This window comes from Cherax quadricarinatus, chromosome 36, assembly GCF_038502225.1.
Source record: "Cherax quadricarinatus isolate ZL_2023a chromosome 36, ASM3850222v1, whole genome shotgun sequence".
NCBI classification, from domain to species: Eukaryota; Metazoa; Arthropoda; class Malacostraca; order Decapoda; family Parastacidae; genus Cherax; species Cherax quadricarinatus.
The window spans coordinates 7,166,633-7,192,602 of NC_091327.1; the positions used below are offsets into that span (position 1 = coordinate 7,166,633).

Sequence of the window (25,970 nt, forward strand, 5' to 3'; positions counted from 1 at the left end):
CAGAAAATGAGCCGCGTATGGCAACAGCGGCGACTGCCGCTCACCCGGTAAACTTTAGTTTACTTGTATTTGAAGGTTTGTTGTTTTTTTCACTATTTTATTTTTTCACATAACTTATGTGGCCTGTGAGACCAAAGTAAGGTGCAATGTACATATATACACTCGTTGTATACAACACAATAAGCACACAAACATAATTATCAATATATTGTTTACAAAACTTGTTTACAAAAACAAACAATAGAAAAAATTGTTTATTACTATTGTTCTATAATATATATACCAATATACAGTCACTGAACATACTCCTAGAAGTTCTGCAGCTTGTGGAACTCTGTGAAACATGGTGTCATACACAGTGGTGTTTTACACTCTCACACATAAAACATGGTGTCATACACAGTGGTGTTTTACACTCTCACACATCACATACACAGTGGTGTTTTACACTCTCACACATGGTGTCATACACAATGGTGTTTTACACTCACACATAAAACATGGTGTCATACACAGTGGTGTTTTACACTCTCACACATAAAACATGGTGTCATACACAGTGGTGTTTTACACTCCTCACACATAAAACATGGTGTCATACACAGTGGTGTTTTACACTCTCACACATAAAACATGGTGTCATACACAGTGGTGTTTTACACTCTCACACATAAAACATGGTGTCATACACAATGGTGTTTTACACTCTCACACATAAAATCAGTGTGTGTGCATTTTTGTTGAATTTTTTTTTTATGTGCAAAGACAAAACACCTCGTCTGAGCAGCTTTCTTCAAAGTATTAGCAGGCAGTTGTGTTATGTAGTTATCCTAGGTAAATGGTCGTGTGTCATCATTCCTTCCTAATTTCCTTCATTCCTTTCCTACCTGGAGGCTACCTGGAGGGCATTCCACCTCTCTTCCTACATTCCTTCATCTGTCCTTCATTACTTTTTTCCTTCCTTTCATCTAGTCCTTCCTTCATTCCTGCCTTCCCTTCTTGCTTCTGGTTTCTATAATATATATACACATATATAGTCACTAGATACTTTCATAAAACTCCTATTATCACCCTTCAGCAAGCTTGTCTTGTGTGCGAGTGTGTGGCTTATAATTGTTTTGAGTCAGGAGTCGGCAGCTGTCAAAGTGACATATTGTCTCATTAGTCACTCCCCCTACCCCCTGTCAAAACAATGGGGTCGGATGCTGCTTCCCCCTCCATTCTATCTAATTATCTTTCTCCCTCATTCTATCTCTTTCAATCTGTCTCTCTTTCTCTCTCTCTGTCTATCTCTGTCTCACAGGTACACATAAATACAACTATACATAGTGTAAATTACCTAGGATAACCCAAAAAATCCAGACAAAGTGCTATACTCTGCTTGAAGATGTGAGTAAACGTGATGATGACACAGTCTTGTGGCTCTCTCTGAGACAGAGCTAGACGGATAGACAGGGAGTTTGGCAGACAGACAAATAGACAGACAAATGTTTGTTCATCATCATCTCCTCCTCCTCCTCCTCCTCCTTCTCCTCCTCCTCCTCCTTCTCCTCCTCCTCCTTCCTCCTCCTCCTCCTCCTCCTCCTCCTCCTCATCCTCCTCCTACTCCTCATCCTCCTCCTCCTCCTCCTACTACTCCTCCTCCTCCTCCTCCTCCTCCTCCTCCTCCTCCTCCTCCTCCTCCTCCTCCTTCTCCTCCTCCTCCTCCTCCTCCTCCTCGTCCTTCTCCTTCTCCTCCTCCTCCTCCTCCTCCTCCTCCTCCTCCTCCTCCTCCTCCTCCTTCTCCTTCTCCTCCTCCTCCTGGCTCTTGACAGATGGACAGCTGCCCCCCTCCCTCCACCCTCGTTTACGCTCATCAAAGGTCAGCTCTTATCAGATGTTATCTCCCCTTATCTTGTCACTGTCATGGGGTGAACTGTTTTCATGCCTCAAGGGAACATATTATTACATATTATTATTATTAGGTATTAGGTATTATTATTCTTCTTATTCTTCTTCTTCTTCTTCTTCTTCTTCTTCTTCTTCTTCTTCTTCTTCCTCCTCCTTCCACCTTCCACCTTCCTCCTCCTCCCTCCCTTCTTCCTCCTCCTCCCTCCTTCTTCCTCCTCCTCCCTCCCACCTCCTCCCTCCTTTCTCCTCCCTCCTTCTTCCTCCTCCCTCCTTCTTCCTCCTCCCTCCTTCCTCCTCCTTCCTCCTCCTCCCACCTTCCACCTTCCTCTCTTCTTCTTCCTCCTCCCTGCTTCTTCCTCCTTCCTTCCTCCTCCTCCTTCCTTCCTCCTCCTCCTTCCTTCCTCCTCCTCTTCTTCCTCCTCCTCTTCTTCCTCCTCCTCTTCTTCCTCCTCCTCTTCCTCCTCCTCCTCCTCCTCCACCTCCTCCATTGCTTTTGGTCTCAAACTCCTCGAAATCATGAAATTGATCTTCATTGACACTTCCATCTGTGTTAGAGCATCACTTGGGAAGAGAAGAGTCCCAGATTTGCAGGGAAGTCACATATTTCTTACCGCTAGACATGCTGAAAAAGGACGACTGAAATGGTATTCCCACAATGCACCACTGGCTCCCCGATTTTTTTTATATGGTGCACACTGACCATGGAGACCCATTCTCTCACATGTGGGCCTACCAGCTTTCTCCTGCTTGATTTGAAGCCGCTAGAATTTATGCGTATAGATACGTCAAACACGGTATCTCCTATGACGTACATATACGACCGCGACAGTCAAAGGGTTAATTTTTGGCACAAAAAGCGGCTGAAATCCGATTTGGCCGATATCCGGAATGGCCAACATCTGAGGGTCCACTGTATGTGATGTAACTACAGTGGACCCCCGGTTAACGATATTTTTTCACTCCAGAAGTATGTTCAGGTGCCAGTACTGACCGAATTTGTTCCCATAAGAAATATTGTGAAGTAGATTAGTCCATTTCAGACCCCCAAACATACACGTACAAACGCACTTACATAAATATACTTACATAATTGGTCGCATTCGGAGGTAATCGTTATGCGGGGGTCCACTGTATAGTGTGTGAGTTTGGAAGGTAGAGAATTAGGTGGTACAGCTGTACATGTATATCAGCAGATCTAACTCTTTTATTCCCTCTGCCAAAGTGTATTACCTTTTCTACATAGTTTTATAAATAGTACCTTCACACTTTTTGCCTTTCCCCTAATTTTATAAATTCTTCACTTAGCGATGTACTCGTTTACTGACACCTCGAACTTACAACAAGCTCTCTGACAACTATTCATACCTAAATAATGTATATTAGAGCTGATTTTCTCTATTCTGTTTTTCAATATACAGTACACTACTGTATAAACATTTAAAAATACAGTGGTACCCCGAGTTTCATACAGCTCCCAACTCGAACAATTGTGTAAGTGTATTATTGTAAGTGTATTTTTGGGGGTCTGAAATGAACTAATTTAACCCTTTCAGGGTCCATCCCGTAGATCTACGGCTTTACGTTCAGGGTCCAAACCGTAGATCTACGCCATGAGCTCAGCTCACTCCGATAAACTGTGAGTGGTACATTTGGGCCTAGATATGAGAGAATACATCTATGTGGTATGTGTGCACCACATAAAACAGATCCTGCAGCACACTGTGTATAATGAGAGAAAAAAAATTAAATCATGATTTTTCGATTAAAACAGCAACTTTGCAGTGTTTTTTCGTATGTTTTTTATAGTTGTATTTGCGATTTCTTGGTCTCATTTGATAGAATGGAAGACATATTACAGAAATAGAGATGATTTTGATTGGTTTTAGCATTGGAAATGGCTTGAAACTGAGCTCAAAGTAGCGGAAATGTTAAATTTTTGCCGATATTCAAGAGTAAACAAACGACCTCACACATCTAATACACGTCAGCTGGTGGGTCTAATATACATTCACAAATATGGTGATGATATTTATACAATTATTGCAGTATTGCATAAGAGTAAATCTTCTATTTTTTGGTGTGAATAAAAATTCATTATGTGAATAAAAAATCAAAATGGAATTTATTTGTAAAGCCTCAAAACATAACTAATGAACAGAGGAAATGTTAGTTTAGTGCCAGGAATGCCTACATTGTTCATTCTGGACCCTATTTTGAAATTGGAATATTTTGAACTTTGTGTTAAATTGGCCAAATTAACAATTTCCGATCACTTTATTTTGTAGTTGAAACAGTTGACTTGGCGATTTCTTGTGCTCAATCGATAGAATAGAAGTAATACTAGTGAAATAGCTAAGAATTTGGTTGATTGGAATAATGTAATTGGCCTAAAATGGGAGTCAAAGTCGGCAAAATCGCCGATTCGTAAATATCGCTGACACATCAAAATTCGCGAGAGCATAATTTCGTCAATTTTCCACCAAATTTCGTACTTTTTGTTTTATTACCTTCACAAAAAGATTCTCTACGATTTCATAAGAAAAAATAACAAATTTTTTTTTTGAAAATTCTTGGACACTGGTGCGTGACTCCAGATTTGGGCCTTGGACCCTGAAAGGGTTAATTTACATCATTCCGTATGGAAGCAAATTTGTTTGGTAACAGCACTTGAACAGCCTTCTGGTATGAATTATGGCCAAAACTCAGGGTACCACTGTGTACCAGAAATGCTATAAATGGTGCAATTTAAAACAATATCAAAGATCATTAATACAAACACACTACCATTATAGTATACTCCTCACTTAGTGACGAATTCATTTAACGACAAGGTCTCAGGAATGAAACTCCGTCGTTAAGTGAGGAGAGGCTGTAGTACCTTTACACTTTTTGCTCTTCCCGTATCTGCGAGTACGGTTTCCACTGTTTCAGTTATCCTCGGTTTACCATGGCCTGAAAATAAGCCTTAATTTTTCTTAATAATGATCTCAAAGTGCAAAAGTAGTGGCAGTTCTTCAAAGCCTAAGGAAAACTGTGAAGTGCTTCCCATCAGCAAAAAGTGATAATTCTCAACTTATTGTGCATAATTTGTCAACTGAACTTCATCTTGGGTATGTATGTAAATGAGAAATGACTTCCATATAATGTAGGGTTGTAAAGTAAAAGGACACAAGTGCAACTAATGTGACATTTTATTGTGGCAATGTTTCGCTCTCCAGGAGCTTTATCAAGCTTGATAAAACTCCTGGAGAGCAAAACGTTGCCACAATAAAATGTCACATTAGTTGCACTTGTGTCCTTTTACTTTACATATTGTCGGTAATTCTACCAACTTTATTACTAATGTAGGGTTCTCTACTATCCGCTGTTTTGGGTATCCACAGTAGGTCTTGGAACGTGTCTCTTGTGAAAATGGGGTCCTACTGTAGTTCCTTTACACTTTTTGCCCTTCCCATACTTTTATGAATAGTTCCTTCACTTTTTTTGCCCTTCCCTTAAATAGTTCCTTCACACTTCTTGGTTTCCCCATGACAGTATCCAGTTAGACTAGTAGTTGTATCATCCCTGAGTGTCCCAAGTCATCATAATGAACATACTTGTACAGTCAACCCTTTAATTTTTTTTTTTCACAGAGTTCATTTGTTTAATATTTTCACTGCAGGACAGCCAGTGAATAGATGTGATTATCCAGCATATTTTTCTGGCTCAATGATTTTTCAGCACTCGAATCACTTTTTATTCCAGTCATTATTTCTCAAGAATGTCAATATTAATCATTCTAGAGTGTTATACATATTACATGGATATGGATGCTAAAACACAAGTTTAACCCTTTTAGGGTTTCGGACGTACTAGTACGGCTTACGCACCAGGGTTTTTGATGTACTAGTATGCCTAAATTCTAGCGCCCTCAAATCTAGTGAGAGAAAGCTGGTAGGCCTACATATGAAAGAATGGGTCTATGTTGTCAGTGTGTGCAGTATAAAAAAAATCCTGCAGCACACAGTGCCTAATGAGAAAAAAAAAACTTTGACCGTGTTTTTGGATTAAAACAGCGACTTTGCACTGTATTTTTGTATGGTATTTATTGTTGTATTCTAGTTTTCCTGGTCTCATTTTATAGAATGGAAGACATATTACAGAAATTGAGATGATTTTGACTGGTTTTACAATGAAAAGTACCTTGAAATTGAGCTCAGAGTAGCAGAAATGTTCGATTTTTACCAAAGTTCATAAGTAAATAAATCATGCTAAGCATCCAATACACGTCAACTGGTGAGTCTAATATTCTTTCACAAGTGCGCTGATATTATTTATACTATTTCTACACTAATGCAGTAGTCTGCATAACAATAAATCTTCTATTTTTTGTGAGAATAAAAATTCAAAGTGGAAAGCAAAAGAATGTAAGAGGGGCATAGGGATGTGACTAATGAACAGAGGAAATGTTATTTTAGTGCCAGGAATGTCTTTCTTGTTTATTCTGGACCCTGTTTGGAAATTGGCATCTTTTGAAATTTATGTGAAATTGGCAAAATTGCTAAATTCTGACCACTGTATTGGATAGTTGAAATCGGTAAATAGGTGGTTTCTTGATGAAAATAAGACACATGTGCAACATCTGGGTATCTTTATTGTAGACGTTTCACCATCCAGTGGCTTTATCAATACAAATTCTAGGATATAACTTGAAGACAGTAGAACTATGTACAGAAGATGAGGTAATCAGTCCCTCAACCTAGGAGTAGGTGCGAAGAGCACCATAGTCGTGGAGATTCTGAAGCAGAAGAAAGGAGCCTTGCGCTTATATAGTAATGTCAGGTGTAGCAGACGAGGGCATAGTCACTGGTAGGCGGGATTCCCCAGTGGAAGTAGGTCCTTCCCAAAGAGATGGGTTAGTTGTAGTAGTAGTTGTCGTAGCCGTGAAGGTTATGTACATGTCCTCAGAATCAAGATTCCATGATGTTGCAGTGTCTGACAAGTTGTGTAAGAATGGTATATAATACCGACATGTGTCTTAATTTCATCTTGTCGGTATTATATACCATTCTTACACAGGTGGTTTCTTGTACTCATTTGATAGAAAAAATGGAATTCTAGCGAAATAGTTATGATTTTTGTCGACTAGTACACTGGAATTGGTCAAAAATAGGACTCAAAGTGGGCAAAATCGCCGATGCGTAAACATCGTCGAGACTGCTAACTTTGTGAGAGCATAATTCCATAAGTTTTCCATCAAATTTCATACTTTTGGTGTCATTATGATCAGGAAAAGATTCCCTATCTTTTCATAATTTTTTTTTTTTTTTTTTTTTTTTTTTTTTTTTTTTAATTTGGGCGACCCTGAGAACAAGTCTGGGAGAGGGCCTGGGGACCCTGAAAGGGTTAATTCACTCTGACTTATAATTTTCTATTCAAATGTAATATTGTATTCATGGTTGCTAGTTCACAGGACCTCTAGGCATGTAACCCCTGGAAATTATGAGGATGACTGTATCTTACATTTATAATTCAAGTAGTGTGCTTACTTATGATGAATAAAAAATGTAAATGAATTGGGCAAAACTGAATTTGTTAGGAAGCTAAACATATTACCAGATACTGGTACCTATTTAACTCTTAAACTGTACAAACGTAGATCTACGTCCACGTGCGGGGGGCTCCGAACATAGATCTACGTTTTTGTTACATGCTTTTAAATGGGGAAAATCAAGGTTGGAGCGCTATGCACATGAACATAGATCTACGTTTGGACAGTTTAAGGGTTAAAACGTTAAAGATTATTTCATGTATTTTAGGTGACTATGTACAGGCAGTATCGTGTTGGTGAACTTCCTGATATCCAGATTCCACACCGAGCACTGATTGCTCCACTTCAAGCTCTGGCACAGGTTAGCCCTAACACTTATGTTACTTTAACTTTGACTATATTATGGTGTTAGATATAACAGTGAATGAGTTCAGTTTGCTTCCAATTATACATTTTATTACATTCATATTTGTTGCAGCGTGATAGGAAGGTGGCACGTCTCCTGTTTGAGGTTTTAGCCCAGGGAGTGGTCGACAGTGTGAAAAACATAATGTCATATGGTGATGAAGAGTCATGGCTTGAACAGTTGCATGACTCGCTCAACAGTATTCTTACTGACAGCTATATGTGTTATCCAGAGGTCATGAGAACTGTTTTGCACCTCATGATCAGCAATGATGTATCAGTCAACCCTGAAACACTTACCTCTGGTAAGTTTTATTAATACCTCTTCCTTTACTTCAGAAACCTTTTACACCTTTGCTTGCTTATGTCAATAATTATTATGTGATCCCAGTTTTACATTAAAAGGTGACAGACTCCAGACTCACTAACAAACCTGTTTCACTTCACAATTCATACACAGCATTGTTACTCATCAATACAGGATGCTAATGTATATTCTCACTCATAAATCTAGCTTTTTTTCTAGCACAAATTGCAACAAAAATATGCCCTTAGACCTATGGTAGACATAAAATATTAGTAAAAAAAAAAATCTCATTTTATCCTTATAATTTCATGAGTGTGTATGCTTTTTCTCTTTCTTTAACATGTAATGATTTATGCATCACTAAAGAAAATTCATTTAGTGTTTTACATCATTTTATAGTTCAGAAGTCATAGCTTTAAATGTTGTTCTAATGTTGTTAATATTGATATTTATATGTCATAATAGCCAGTAAAGGAAAATATTTTTTTTCATTAACCCTTTGAGGGTCCAGACCCCCAATCTGAAACTTGTCCACAAGGTTCAAGAATTTTCAAAAAAAAATTTTTGTTATTTTTCTTATGAAATGGTAGAGAAACTTTTTCTGGAGGGAATTAGACAAGAAGTACAAAATTTGATGGAAAATTAAAGAAATTATGCTCTCCCAAATTTTGCTGTGTCACCAATATTTGCACATCGGCAATTTTGCCCATTTTGACTCCCATTTTAGGCCTATTACATTATTCCAGTCAACCAAGTTCTTAGTTATTTTGCTAGTATTACAGTGGTACCCCAAGTCTCGAACTGCTCCCAACTCGACCAATTTTTTTTTTTTTTTTTATTAAAAAGTCGGCTGTCTCCCACTGAGGCAGAGTGACCCAGAAAGAAAGAAAATCCCCCCCCCCCCCAAAAAAAATACTTTCATCATCATTTAACACTTTCACCTCACTCACATATAATCATTGTTTTTGCAGAGGTGCTCAGAATACAACAGTTTAGAAGTATATATATATAAAGATACACAACGTATCCCTCCAAACTGCCAATAACCCAAACCTCTCTTTTAAAGTGCAGGCATTGTACTTCCCATTTCCAGGACTCAAGTCCAGCTATATAAAAATAACCATTTTTTCCTGAATCCCTTCACTAAATATTACCCTGTTCACACTCCAACAGCTTGTCAGGCCCCAAATACCATTCATCTCCATTCACTTCTATCTAACACACTCATGCATGCTTGATGGACCAATTATGTAAGTGTATTATTGTAAGTGCTTTTGTAAGTGTATTTTTTGGGATCTGAAATGGACTAATCTAATTTACATTATTCCTTATGGGAACAAATTCGTTCGGTAATGGCACTCGACCAGCCTTCTGGAAAGAAGAGAGTTTGAAAGTTTGGGTATCACTGTATTTCTGTTTTATAGATTGAGCGCAAGAAATCACCCAGTCAACTATTTCGACTACCCAATGAAGTGATCGAAAATTGGTAACTTGGCCAATTTCACACAAAGTTCAAAATATTCCAATTTCAAAATAAGGTCTAGAATAAACAATGCAGGTATTCCTGGCACTAAAATAACATTTCCTCTGTTTATTAGTTATGTTTCAAGGCTTTACAGATGAATTCCACTTTGATTTTTTATTCACACCATAAAACAGAAGATTTACTGTTATCAGCTCATTCGTGAACACATCTTAAACCCACCAGCTGATGTGTATTGGACATGTGATGTGATTTGTTTACCCTTGAACATCAACAAAAATTTAACATTTGTGCTAATTTGAGCTCAGTATCAAGCCATTTTCAGTACTAAAACCAATTAACATCATCTCTATATCTGTAGAATATATCTTCAATTCTATCAAATGAGACCAAGAAACCGTGAATACAACTGTAAAAAACATACGAAAATATACATCAAAGTCGCTGTTTTAATCCAAAAACATGGTGGGAGTTTTTTTTTATCTCATGCACTGCATGCTGCAGGATTTGTTTTATTTGGTGCACATTTACCACATAGATGCATTCTCTCATATCTAGGCTCAAATTTACCACTCACAGCTTGTCAGAGTGAGCTGAGCTCATGGCGTAAAACTATGGCTTAGACCCTGGCTTCAAAGCTGTAGAACTATGGGATGGACCCTCAAAGGGTTAATTAAAAATTTTACATTCTAAAATGGGAGAGAATATCTTTTTTTTTTTCTTCAGTTAACCGTTTCAGGGTCCACAGGCCAAATCTCAAAGGGTGCACCAAGGTCCAAGAATTTTTGAAAAAAAAAAAAAAACTTTCTTACAGAATTAAAGATAATAGTTGTCTGTAGGTAATAAAACAAAAAAAAAATTCCATCAGTAGTTACCGAGATATAGAAGCGTGAAATTGACCCTCAATAACCTGGTGGTGGCAACATCTGCGACTTCCATAAAGTCGCATTATTTTATTTTAGGTCGTTTTATTTTAGGTTTTTGTTACTTTTTTCTTTTCTTTTCTAATATTTTTTTTTCTTCCAGTAACTTTTGTGGCCTGTATGACCAATATAAAGTATAATTGTACACTTATTGTATTCAACACAATAACTTCAAAAATTTGTTTATCATTATATTGCATACAAAACTTATTTACAAGTTTATTGTAAACAAAATAATGATGAAAATATTAGTGCGGTTATTGTGTTGAATACAGTGGTACCATATGGTACAATGGTACCATAGGGTGCAATGGTACCATATGGTACAATGGTACCATATGGTACAATGTACCATTTGGTACAGTGTTACCATATGGTGCAATGTACCATTTGGTACAATGGTATATGGTACAATATATCATATGGTACCATTGTACCATATGATACCATTGTATGTTATGGCACCATTGTATAATATGGTACAATATACCATATGATTCAAAAACTATAGAATTCCTTTTCAGATCTACTTCCATCAGTCTTAGAACTATAAGTTGGGAAGAGGAGAGTCAAAATTTGCCCGAGAAGTGACAGCTTCCTTGCCGCCAGGCATGGTGAACAAAGCTACTTTGGCGGCATTCCCACAATGCCATGCGGGCATCCAGATTTTTTGTATAGTGCGCACACTGACCATGTAGGCCCATTCTCTTAGATGTAGGCCTACGAACCTTCTCAAGCTAGATTTGAGGTCGCTAGAATTTTGGCGTAGTTCTACAGTTTGGACCCACAACTCAAAGCCATAGAACTACAGACCCTGAAAGGGTTAATAATACGTACAGTGTAACCACGGCTTACGAACACCCCACCATGCGAACTTTTCAGGATATGAGCCATCATTCAGTTGAGTTTTTGTTTCTAGATATGTACGAAATTTCAGGATGCGTACTTCCCCCTCAGGGAAGGTTCCTTAGATAAAGAAATAAAATATTTATTTCTTTGTAAAGGTTACAATGTGTGTTTACCTATCATAACATGATTGGAGCAAAGAAAGCCACTATCATGCCGAGGCATTTCAGGCAGACTTAACCCTTTCAGGGTCCATCCCGTAGATCTACGGCTTTACATTCAGGGTCCAAACTGTAGATCTGTGCCAAAATTCTAGCAGTGTCAAATTTAGTGCAAGAAGGCTGGTAGGCCTACATCTGAGAAAATGGGTCTGGGTGGTCAGTGTGCACACTATAGAAAAAATCTGGACGCCCGCACGGCATTGTGGGAACGCCAGCAAAGTAGCTTTGTTCATCGTGCCTGGCGGCAAGGAAGCTCTCACTCCCTACTCACTCTCCAGGCGAATTCTGACTCTCCTCTTCACAACTTACAGTTCTAAGACTGATGGAAGTGGATCTGAAGAGTAATTCTATGGTTTTGAACCATATGGTACCACTGTACCATATGGTACAATGGTACCATATGGTACAATGGTGCCATGTAATACAATGGTATCATATGGTACAATGGTATCATATGGTACAATGGTATATAGTACAATGGTACCATATGGTACAATGTACCATATAGTACATTGTACCATATGGTACAATGTACCATATAGTACATTGTACCATATGGTACATTATACCATATGGTACAGGGTACAGGGACCCTAATGGAAATAAGTCTGTCTGACTTTTTTGGGTTATCCTAGGTTCTTCAAACATATGCTGCTAAGTATGATATTCTATGTAACTTTATTTGTGTATACCTAAATAAACTTACTTATGATGCCTCATGCACTTGAGTAAGTTTATTCAGGTGTACAGAAATACAATTGCAAAGATTATCGTACATAGCAGCATACGTATAAAATCCTAGGATAACCCAAAAAAGTCAGGGTGACTTATTTCTATAGTTATCCCTGTATCTGTACCATATGGTGTCCTGTACTGTATGGTACCCTGTGCCATATGGTACCCTGTGCCATATGGTACCCTGTACCATATGGTACCTTGCACCATATGGTACCTTGCACCATATGTTATCCTGTACTGCATGGTACCCTATACCATATAGTACAATGTACCATATGGTACCCTGTAACATATGATACCATGTACCATATGGTACCCTGTAACATATGATACCATGTACCATATGGTCAATAGGTGTTGGTGGCATGAGACACCAGCCAAAACTGAGTTGTGACGCAAGCTAGGTACTGACTCCGCAGTTTCCGAGACAAAGTGCTTTGCCATCCACCTCAAGGAACATGTCAAGTTCCTGTACAGTTGTAAATATATAATAGAACATTACTAATATACAACATTTTTGCATATTTTTGTTGTAAACAACTATTGTAAACAAAATAATAATGAAAATATTAGTGTGTTTATTGTGTTGAATACAACAGTACCATATAGTACCATACGGTATAATGAACCATATGGTATCATTGTACTGTATGGTACAATGTACCATATGGTACCATTGCACCATATGGTACCATTGCACCATATAGTACCATAAGGTACCATTGCACCATAAGGTACCATTGCACCATATGGTACCATTGTATCATATGGTACCATTGTATCATGTGCCATTGTACCATATGGTACCATTGTATCATATGGTGCCATTGTACCATATGGTACCATTGCACCCTATGGCACCATTGTACCATATGGTACCATTGTATTCAACACAATAACTGCACTAATATTTTCATCATTTTGTTTACAATAAACTTGTAAACAAGTTTTGTAAGCAATATAATGATAAACAAATTAGTGCAGTTATTGTGTTGAATACAATGAGTGTACACTTATACAATATATATTATACTGGTCTCACAGGCCACAAATGTTATTAGAAAAAAGAAAAAATTAGAAAAGAAAAGAAAAAAGTATAAAAAATGTAAAATAAAAAAATGGGATTTTGCGGAAGTCACTGATGTTGCCGCCACCCAGTCATTTTGGGTCAATTTCCCGCCATTGTATCTCGGTATGTACTGATCAGAAATTTTTTTTGTTTGTTTTATTACCTTCACAAAAATATTATCTTTAATTCTGTAAGAAATTTTTTTTTTTTTTTTTTTTAAATTTCTTCGACACTGGGGCACCACTTCAGATTTTGGCCTTGGACCCTGAAAGCGTTAACTTAATACTTATAGACTACTTAAGTCTAGACAGGTGAAGAGTGGTAGTGGTTACCAGTGTTTTGCTGATGGTGGTTCCAACTGTACTGGTAGCCTTTTGAAGTTTCTCCTTACTGTTGTTATTATTATTATTATTATTATTACTATAATGTATTATTATTAGCCTAATCTAATCCTGGAGAGAGTTCCGGGGGTCAACTCCCTCGCAGCCTGGTCTGTGACCAGCCCTCCAGGCTCTGATCCACCAGGAGGCCTGGTCACAGACCGGGCCGTGGGGGCGTTGACCCCCGGAACTCTCTCCAGGATTAGATTAGACTAATAATAATAATAATACATTATAGTAATAATAATAATAATAATAACAACAGTAAGGAGAAACTTCAAAAGGCAACCAGTACAGTTGGCACCACCATCAGCAAAACATTGATAACCACTACCACTCTTCACCTGTCTAGACTTAAGTAGTCTATAAGTATTAGGTTAAGTCTGCCTGAAATGCCTCGGCATGATAGTGGCTTTCTTTGCTCCAGTCATGTTATGATAGGTAAACACACATTGTAACCTTTGCAAAGAAATAAATATTTTATTTCTTTATCTAAGGAACCTTCCCTGAGGGGAAGTGGTAGTAGTAGTAGTATTGTTATAATAATTATTATGTACGTGGAGAGGGGCTCTTGATCTAGGGAACTGGATCTGTGCTCCAGTTCCCTAAATTAATAATAATAAGAATAATAATAATTATTATAATACATAATAATAATAACACAATAGTATACAGTGGAACCTCAAATTTCGAACTTAATCCGTTCCAGGAGCTAGTTCTAAATGCGAAAAGTTTGAAATTCGAAGCAATATTTCCCATAAGAAATAATGAAAATACAATTAATCCGTTCCAGAAACCCAAAAATATTCACAAAAAAAAATACATTTTGTAGAGATTAATTACAGTTTTACATACACACAACAAATGCTATAGTCTTTAATTATGTATAGTAATATAAAATAACATTTTTACTTACCTTTATTGAAGATTGGTGATGGCATCTGGAAGATAGGGAGGAGGAGAGAGGGAGTTGGGGTTGTTGTTTGGAAGGAGAATCCCCCTCCATGAGGACTTCCGGTATCAAAGCCCTCTCTGGGGTTGCTTCCCTTCTCTGTATTTTAATGCCACTAGGACCAGCTTGAGAGTCATTGGACCCCAGTCTCACAAAATAACTGTCTACAGTCCTCTGTTTCTGTCTCACAAAATAACTATCCACAGTCGTCTGTTTCTGTCTCACAAAATAACTGTCCACAATTGTCTGTTTGTCTCACAAAATAACTCCACAGTCGTCTGTTTCTGTCTCACAAAATAACTGTCCACAGTCGTCTGTTTCTGTCTCACAAAATAACTGTCCACAATCGTCTGTTTGTCTCACAAAATAACTCCACAGTTGTCTGTTTCTGTCTCACAAAATAACTCCACAGTTGTCTGTTTGTCTCACAAAATAACTCCACAGTCATCTGTTTCTGTCTCACAAAATAACTATCCATAGTCATCTGTTTCTGTCTCAAAATAAATGTCCACAGTCGTCTGTTTGTCTCACAAAATAACTCCACAGTTGTCTGTTTCTGTCTCACAAAATAACTCCACAGTCGTCTGTTTCTGTCTCACAAAATAACTGTCCACAGTTGTCTGTTTCTGTCTCATAAAATAACTCCACAATCGTCTGTTTGTCTCATAAAATAACTCCACAGTCGTCTGTTTCTGTCTCACAAAATAACTATCCACAGTCATCTGTTTCTGTCTCAAAATAAATGTCCACAGTCGTCTGTTTGCCTCACAAAATAACTCCGCAGTTGTCTGTTTCTGTCTCACAAAATAACTCCACAGTCGTCTGTTTCTGTCTCACAAAATAACTGTCCACAGTCATCTGTTTCTGTCTCACAAAATAACTGTCCACAGTTGTCTGTTTCTGTCTCACAAAATAACTGTCCACAGTCGTCTGTTTCTGTCTCACAAAACTGTCCACAGTCCTCTGTACATCCTGGCAAGCTTAACAAGTCTCACTCCAATCTCATACTTCTGTATTATTTCCTTCTTCACATCTATGGTGTTTCTCACTTTCATTTACCACAGGGGTACTGCTAGCAAGTTTCTTTGGGCCCATGGCAGCTTATTTCACAGCCCCACAAGCACTAAACACAATTAAATAATTGTAAAATGTGTGAATGAGATGGCAGGTTAGTGTTCACTCAAGCATAAACAAAGCTAGACTGCTCACGGCGCCTGCGCGGGGACCCAGACAGAGAGAGCCAGTGGACAGGTCCCGTACCCGGCGGTCTGAAAATAGGGGAACGTTCGATAATAGGGACAGTTTGTCCGAAAAAATTGTCTTATTTTCGAAATGTTCGATATGTGATACGTTCGATTTTTGAGGTTCCACTGTAATAGTATAATAATATAATATACAGTAGACCTTCATTTAGCATGGTAGTTATGTTCCTGAAAATGTCATGTTAGGTAAAACTGTGTTAGATGAACTGAAGAACTTACGGGAAAAATAGGGTTACGTTCCTGAGAGCCCCAAAAAAGCCATACAACTTTTTTTTTTAAGCCTCCACATCTTACAAAAATAAAAGTGAATATGTAATTGTAGTTCATTGTTGTGATGTATTATGTTGTTTTTACTGCTTAAGACTACAATGTAACATAAAAAATAGTATTGCTTACCTTAAATTGTGGGTGCTGGTGTTTGTAGATGATTACACAAATAACCCGCACATAAAAGAGAGAAGCTTACGATGACGTTTCGGTCTGACTTGGACCATTTACAAAGTCACACTAACCAGAAGTGGAGCAGGACGGCTATATATAGGCAGGAAGAGGTGGTGGTGGTAGTAGTAGTAGTAGTAGTACAAGAATGGCCTTTTTCAGTCCACTATTGGTGGCTTGAACTATAACCTTGTAAACCACCCAAGAAAACATCCAAAGTTGTTTTAACCCAGACTCAAAGTCAGATGTTTGCTGTTACTATCTTGCATCGTAATGGGGCAGGATTTTTTATATTGTGCACACCCACTGCACAGATATGCTCACAGCATATTTGAGGGCACTATGATTTACAAATTGAACTATGTAAGCACCATTGGGCTTAATTGCTTAGATGTACATGAGCAACAGTCTGAGGGTTAAATATAGGATATCACAGAAACCTAGTTGCATTTTTTTCTTTGTTTGTTTGTTTGTTTGCCAGCTCCAGGTATGTGATGGCATCATATTTTAAAAACATAGTTACTCATAATCACTTAGAAATTCCTATTGACAAATTTAAACATCACTGTTTCTCAACTATAGAAGCATTTCAATAACCTATTTCACATTTAATAGGTAATGGTTTTCTTGTTATATTTGTTGTACTGTGATTAATGCATCAGACGTTTGGTAAAAAAAATTAATTACCTTGTGATGTTTCTTTCAGCTTGTTTAGGGAGTCAACTTGAGGCCTTAGGTATACTAGTGTTAGAAAGACAAGTGTTAATATCACAGCGAGAAGAGAGAAGAGTTGAGCCACCAGCAGCCAAGAAGGCCAGAACTGACCCTTACATATATACTCCAGACACTGCTCTCTGGCTCAGTGTAGCAGAGTAAGTACTCTACACTCAACACAATTTATAGCTTAAATTTATTTGGTTTATTCGAATGTGACTCTGCAACCTTTTGTGTCAATTTTATACTAAGCTCGTGAAATAACTGATTTCCTCTTAGTAGCTATAGAAATAGAACTAAGGTAGTGTTCCCTTTTTATTATTAATTCTATTGTAAAGCCTTCTCTTTATATCAAGTGGTTCTAGCACTGACTGTTCTTGTAAAGTGTAACTCTGTATTGCTGTATATATTTCATTATTTTTTCTTTTTTTCTTCTTTTCTTTTTATAACACACCGGCTGTCTCTCACCATGGTGGGGTGACCTGGAAAAGAAGAAACACTTTCAACACCACTCATTCCATCACTATCTCGCCAGAGGTGTGCAAATACTACAGTTCAGAACTGCAAATATCCCCCCACCCTCCTTCTGAGTGCAGGCACTGTGCTTCCACCTCCAGGACTTAAGTCTGGCTAATTGGTTTCCCTGACCCCACTTTCATAAATATTACCTTGCTCACACTGCAACAGCACATCAGGTCATAAATACCACTTCCATCATCTTTCATAAACCCATCTGTTGACAAGTCCATTCCCAGTTTTGTTCATGAATATAATAATTCTTGCATAATTATCTGATTTGCAAATTTAAGAACATAAGAAAGGAGGATCACTGCAGCAGGCCTGTTGGCCCTTACTCGGCAGGTCCTTTACAATCCATCCCACTAACAACACATTTGCCCAACCCAGTTTTCAATGCTCCCCAAGAAATAAGGTCTGATAACTCTATCCACTCATTTGCAAGTCCCACTCAAATCCAACCCCTCCCACTCATATATTTATCCAACCTAAATTTGAAGCTACCTAAAGTCCTAGCCTCAATAACCCAACTAGGTAGACTGTTCCACTCATCAACTACCCTATTTCCAAACCAATACTTTCCTATGTCCTTCCTAAATCTAAACTTTTCTAATTTAAATCCATTACTGCAGGTTATCTCTTTGAGAGATAGTCTCAAGACCTTATTAATATCCCCTTATTAATACCCATCTTCCACTTATACACTTCGATCATGTCTCCCCTCATTCTTCGTCTAACAAGTGAATGTAATTTAAGAGTCTTCAATCTTTCTTCATAAGGAAGATTTCTAATGCTATGTATTAACTTAGTCATTCTACGCTGAATGTTTTCTAACGAATTTATGTCCATTCTGTAATATGGAGACCAGAACTCAGCTGCATAATCTAGGTGAGGCCTTACTAATAATGTATAAAGCTGCAGTATAACCTCTGGACTTCTGTTGTACACTTCTTGACATATATCCCAATAATCTATTTGCCCTATTACGTATGCTTAGGCACTGCTGTCTTGGTTTAAGGTTACTGCTCACCATAACCCCCAAGTCCTTTTCACAATCTGTATAGCTAAGTTCTGCATTATTTAACTTATAAGTGCTGGGGTTATGGACACTCTCGAGCTTCAGAACCTTGCATTTATCTACATTGAACTGCATCTGCCACTTTGCTGACCAGGTATTGAGTTTGTTTAAATCCTCCTCAAGTTCCCTGATATCTACGTTTGAATCAATTATCCTACCTATCTTTGTGTCATCAGCGAATTTGCTCATTTCACTAGTAATTCCCTCATCAAGATCATTGATATATATTATAAACAACAACGGGCCCAAGACTGATCCCTGTGGAACGCCACTTGTTACAGATCCCCACTCGGATTTAACCCCATTTATGGACACACACTGCTTCCTGTCTGTGAGCCATGACTCGATCCATGAGAGCACTTTTCCCCCAATGCCATGAGCTGCAACTTTCTTTAACAGTCTTTGGTGCGGAACTCTATCAAAAGCCTTACTAAAATCTAAGTAAATAATATCAAATTCTTTATCATGATCAACAGCCTCAGAAGCTTTACTGAAGAAAGTTAATAAATTAGTTAGACAAGAACGGCCTCTCGTGAATCCATGCTGAGTATCATTAATCAAGATATGCTTATTGAGATGGCTTCTTATAATCTCAGCTATAATTGACTCTAGTAATTTGCCTACAATTGAGGTCAGGCTTATTTGGCAATAATTTGATGGTAACGACTTGTACCCTGCTTTAAAAATAGGAATTACATTAGCCATCTTCCAACTATCAGACATTACACCTGTTCGAAGAGATAAATTAAAAATATTAGTTTTTAGATTTTGCCACCGAAGTGGCTAGTTTATTGTGCACCCCATATCCATCCTGTGGACGGTAGCGCGAGAGCATATGGATACACAAAAGGCCTAGGAACTAGGCCCCAAAGGGTTAACAGGAATACATATGGATTTATATCTACATATCTATAGTTCACTTATCTGTTACAAGCAAATTTAGGAAATTTGCTTAGTATATCTGGTATCTTATTTTCATTAATAAGATATCTTGACATGTCACATAGGTTATTATACTGTCTGTCTCTGTATTCCTCAATAAGTGGACAATTAAGCACATAATGTTCAAGAGAGTGACCATATGCCTGATCACATAATTTACATTTAGTTTGATCATCATCTCTGTGTCTCCCAAACTGCCAGAAGTACTTGTAACCAAGCCTAAGCCTGGCCACTACAACATCAGTCAGTCTGTTCACATTGCAAGTAGCTCCATAAACATACTTATCTACGTTCTTGTTATCATAGTGGGTTATAGATCTACTCAGGCTTCTAACTGCATTCCTATAACAATCATTTTCATTATTTACTTCTCTCCTAATATTATTCCTAATGCTAGACACAGTTATACCAAAGTTATATTCTACATTCTCCTTCTGGGTACTCTTCTTGGCTAACATATCAACTTTATCATGAAGGAGTAATCCAATGTGTGATGGGATCCATAGCAATTGTACATTAATTCCTTTGTCCCTAATTTTTTAGTATCTATACCTGGCTTCCCCAATGAGCATGTTGTTGGAGTCATTATATGAGTCAAGAGCCTTCAATGATGACATAGAATCAGTAATGATGATAGAGTCAAGCTCAGTGTCATAGGTTAGCTTTAGCGCCATTTGGATTGCAAACAATTCGGTTTGCAGTGTAGACGCCCAGTTGTTAATTCTTATGCCTAACTCTACAAGTTTATTATCGTTCTTAACTAGGGAGGTGGCAACAAGAGCAGATGCAGCCCTGCCAGAAGACTCCTGTTTAGATCCATCAGTGCATATAACTTGTGATAACTTATTACTACCAGCTAGGTGAGAAATTTCTTCTTGAGCAGTTGCTCTAACAAGAGATTTAAGGAAGGGATTACTAGCAATGAGCTTCTTGGTTCACAGAGTTCCATTTTGCATTCCTTAAGAACCCTTGAAAAAAGCTCATCAGGACCCGGCGACTTATTTTGCTTCAGTCTGTCTATCTGCTTCACAACCATTTCACTAGTGACTGTGATGTTACATAATTTATCTTCTTCAGGCCCACTGTAAAAATTAATTACTGGAATATTGTTAGTGTCTTCCTGTGTAAAAACCAAGAGAAAATAATTATTTAAAATCGAGCACATTTCATTCTCTTTGTCAGTAAGATGCCCATAGTTATTTTTAAGGGGACCTATCTTATCTCTAACTTTTGTTCTATAGACCTGGAAAAAACTTTTTGGGTTAGTTTTTGAATCCCTAGCAACTTTAATTTCATAGTCCCTTTTAGCTTTTCTTATCCCCTTTTTAATGTCCCTCTTAATGTCAATATACTGATTCATAAGATGACCCTCACCTCTTTTGATATGCCTATAAATTCCCTTCTTATGCCCTAGTAGATATTTCAGCGTATTATTCATCCATTTTGGGTCATTTCTATTTGATCTAATTTCTTTATGCAGGATAAACGTTCTTTGAGCAACATGTATAGTGTTCAGAAAACTGTCATATTGATAGCTCTCTTCGTTACCCCAGTCAACAGATGATAAGTATTCACTAAGCCCATCATAATCTGCTAAGCGAAAATCTGGGACTGTTACTGAGTTATCCCTACTATCATACTTCCATTCGATGCTAAATATAATTGATTTGTGGTCGCTAGCACCCAGTTCCTCTGAAATTTCTAAATTATTAACAAGGGATTCATTGTTTGTCAGAACTAGGTCAAGCAGGTTATTTTCCCTTTTGGGTTCTGTCACAAACTGCTTCAAAAAACAATCCTGAACTACTTCTAAGAAGTCGTATGATTCTAAATTCCCAGTCAAGAAATTCCAATCAAGATGACTAAAGTTAGTCTCCTAGAATTACTACATTATCGTGCCTTGTGGCCTTAACCGTTTCCTCCCATAGTAGTCTCCCTTGGTCCCTATCTAAGTTTGGGGGATGGTATATCACACCTAAAATCAGTTTTTCATGCCCCTCTGAAATTCTATCCAAACAGACTCTGTATGTGTTACTTCAGACTTAATACCCATTTTTATGCAACAGTTCAAATGATCTCGGACATACAGTGCCACCCCACCCCCCTTCCCGATACTTCTATCTACTTGGAACAATTTAATACCCTGAATGTGACATTCCGCAGGCATGTCCCGACTTTTGAATTAAACCACATCTCAGTTATGGCAAATACATCAATGTTACCTGCACTAGCAACTAACCTCAACTCGTCCATCTTATTCCTAGCACTACGGCTATTAGCATAATATACATTAAAAGACTCTCCTTCCTCTTTACCCTTCCTGCTCATTTCTGTTTTTCTACTAAACCTATTACTGTCCTTATCACCTAGTGTCACTGGCTTTTCAATATCTACCTCGTTCTGCTTATTACTAGTTCCCCTAGATCTCATAATATTACTACACTGGGACTTCACTGTTTTCCTGCCAAAACCCATACCACTAACTATTCCTAGTTTAAAGTCCTAACAGCTCCCTCCACTGCAGTTGCCAGTGCCCCCACCTCAGACCTAGATAAGTGAACCCCATCCCTGGCATACGTGTCATTTCTGCCATGGAAGAGGTCCCAGTTGTCAATAAATGTTACCGCATTTTCCTTACAGTATTTGTCCAGCCAGCATTTGACACCAATTGCCCTGGACAACCATTCATTTTCAACTCTTCTCCTTGGCAAAATACCACATATGACAGGGTTCCCACCCTTCCTCCTAATTATTTCTATTGCTGACCTATACCTGCTAATCAGGTCTTCACTCCTACGTCTGCCAACATCATTGCCTCCAGCACTGAGACAGATAATAGGATTGCTCCCATTACCTCTCATGATGTCATCCAGATGGCTAACAATATCCTCCATCCCAGCCCCAGGAAAGCAAACTCTCTGTCTCCTACTCCTGTCCTTCAAGCAGAATGCCCTATCCGTGTACTTAACTTGGCTATCCCCAACAACAACAGTATTCTTACCTTCCTTGGTGTTGTTCATCGTGATGTTCCCAGTAGTCAACTCACATTCGTCGGGTAGCACGGAGAATGCATTAGATGTTTCCACAGCAGTCTCTTTCTTCTTCATCGTTTCTACCTTTCCATTCGTCTTCTTGATCGTCAACTTTGTTCCATGCTGTCCAGCCACTGACCAGTTTCCCTTCTTGACTTGAGGACTCAAAACAGGAGGACTACCACGAATCTTCTTCTTTTCCTTGGTCAGTCTCCGAATCTCCATCTTCGCCATCCTCAATTCTTCCTTAAGCTAGTCCTCAATTCTTCCTTAACCTGTAAACGGTCCAAACGTATATATACGTTTTTTCAGCATTTGAAAGTATGTAAAAAAAGTAGATCTTCTTTTTGTTTTTCTACATTTGAAAATGTGTAAAAAAAACTTTGATCTACCTTTTTTTTTTGTTATATTTGAAAATATGTAAAAAAAACTTAGATCTACTTTTGTAGCACTACACATGTGAACGTAGATCTGCTTGGACTGTTTACGGGTTAAGCAAATGTAACACTCATAAAGAACGTAAATTCAGATATAAACATGGTGTACTATCAGAAACTATATTCAAATATGTAAGAAAAGGTAGAGAGGCTTTTACAAGTTTTTGTTAAAAATATTCAACAGCAAATTCTGACAACCCAGTTTTGATTGTGAAGAAGCTATTACTGGAATGTCCATGCACTTTTTCCTGAGTCTAGACTTGTAGATCATCACAGACATTTAATATGCAGTGGAAACACAAATATCATCCCACAAGTTCTAATAGCAGCTGATACAACTCTTACAAAAGTTGGCAGCAAAGGCAATTACAATAAACTATTAGCAGTGACATCACACGTCAATTTTTTTAAAGTGCGCTGAGAGATTTGATGGTCAATTATTGATTAACAGTTATACAACCCAGGTCATGTGGAATAATAACATAAAATTTGTACAACCCAGATCAGTGTGGTTTTTATAATAGGTTGTTCCTGCTTCTTTTAACCGTTAGACCACTACTGCCGGTTTTTTGAGAAGAAGCAAAATATTGATGCAGTTTATAAACTTCATTAAAGCTTTTTGACAAATGAAAGCATAGTGTAATATCACAAAGTGCATGCTAATTAAATAATGGGGAAAGTAAAGGATGGATCTTTAATTTTCTAGCAAATCCAAGTCAAAGAGTAATACCTGGGAGTGAGAGTAAAGCTATATCAGACACCTCCACATCAAGAATTATACCTGGGAATGAGAGTAAAGCTATATCAGACACCTCCACATCAAGAATTATACCTGGGAGTGAGAGTAAAGCTATATCAGACACCTCCACATCAAGTAGTAGCTTCATTTTAGCTAATAACGAAGATACTAGCATGGTAGTATTATCAAAGTAATGAAATACTTACGAGATATTGTGACAAAGGTTGAACCTTTTATGCAATTCACATTGCAAGAAAAGAAAGATGACGTCCTACCTTTTATTGATGTCCTCCTTATCTGGGATACTGATAACTTGGAAAATATAATTTATAGAAAGCCTACCAATAGAGACAACTTCATCCACTAGTACACCTCTCACTATGCCCTCAGAACAAAAAGGGGCATAATTATGGGCACTTTTTACATGCCCTCAAGATCTATAACAGTATCTTCTTGATGAACAAACATACGTAGATCGTTCTGTACTTAGAAGTTTCCCAAATATCATCCTCTCCTGCAAAAGCACAGCTCTTAGCATCCTCTCCAACTCCCGAGACCACATTTACCATTTTCTGCTTAATTTTAACCACCAGATAAATGGCTGCTTCCATTACCCATTTACTGCAAACAACAGCTGCCATCACCTCTACTGCAGACAACAGCTACCATCACCTATACTGCAGACAACAGCTACCATCATCTTTACTGTAGACAACAAATGCTATCACCTCTCCTGTAGACAACAGCTACCATCACCTCTACTGTAGACAACAACTACCATCACCTCTACATCAGACAACAACTACCATCACCTCTACTGTAGACAACAGCTATCATCACCTCTACTGCAGACAACAGCTTCCATCATCTCTACTGTAGACACCTGCCATCACCTCTTCTGTAGACAACAGCTACCATCATCTCTACTGCAGACAACAGCCACCATCACCTCTACTGCAGACAATAGCTACCATCACCTCTATTATGCACAACAGCTACCATCACCTCTACTATACACAACTGCCACTATCACCTCTCCTTTACACAACTGCTACCATCACCTCTACTGCAGACAACAGCTACCATCACCTCTACTGCAGACAACAGCTACCATCACTTCTACTATACACAACAGCTACCATCACCTCTACTATACACAACTGCTACCATCACCTCTACTGTAGACAACAGCTACCATCACCTCTACTGCAGACAACTACCACCATCACCTCTACAGCAGACAAAAGCTACCATCACCTCTACTGCAGACAACAGCTACCATCATCTACTATAGACAACAGCTACCATCATCTCTACTGTAGACAACAGCTACCATCACTTCTACTATACACAACAGCTACCATCACCTTTACTGTAGACAACAGCTACCATCACCTCTCACCTCTATTGTACACAACAGCTGCCATCACTTCTTCTATACACAACAGCTACCATCCCCTCAACACAACAGCTACCATAACCTCTACACAACAGCTACCATCACCTCTACTATACAGAACAGCTACCATCACCTCTACTATACAGAACAGCTACCATCACTTCTGCTATACACAACAGCTACCATCATCTCTACTACAGACAACAGCTTCTGTCACCTCTACTATACACAACAGCTACCACCACCTCTACTATATACAACAGTTACCATCACTTCTACTGCAAACAACAGCTATCATCACTTCTACTGCAAACAACAGCTACCAATGCTTCCACTGCAAACAACAGCTACCAATGCTTCTACTGCAAACAACAGCTACCATCACCTCTACACAACAGCTACCATCACATCTACTATACACAGCTTCCATCACCTCTACTGTACACAACAGCTACCATCACTTCTGCTATACCATCACCTCTACTATACACAACAGCTACCATCACTTTTACTGCAAACAACAGCTACCATCACCTCTACTATACACACCAGCTACCATCACCTCTGCTATACACAACAGCTACTATCACCTGTCTTGTACAGCCAGCATTGGTTTTACACTTTTGATATAAACAAACTTCGAGAAATTCTGTAACCAATCAGGCTTAT

General features: G+C 38.2%; 1 protein-coding gene across 2 annotated transcripts in view; it reads left to right on the forward strand.

The window, feature by feature from the left end:
- Positions 1-25,970, forward strand: part of LOC128691314 (DNA-dependent protein kinase catalytic subunit) — a 1,096,584-nt gene that overhangs the window by 1,043,451 nt on the left and 27,163 nt on the right. For both annotated transcript variants that reach the window (XM_070091676.1, XM_070091677.1), the window contains 3 exons: positions 7,689-7,781; positions 7,899-8,130; positions 17,151-17,316. In XM_070091676.1, the coding sequence (XP_069947777.1) occupies positions 7,689-7,781; positions 7,899-8,130; positions 17,151-17,316 (491 nt within the window). The remainder of the gene's footprint in view (positions 1-7,688; positions 7,782-7,898; positions 8,131-17,150; positions 17,317-25,970) is intronic.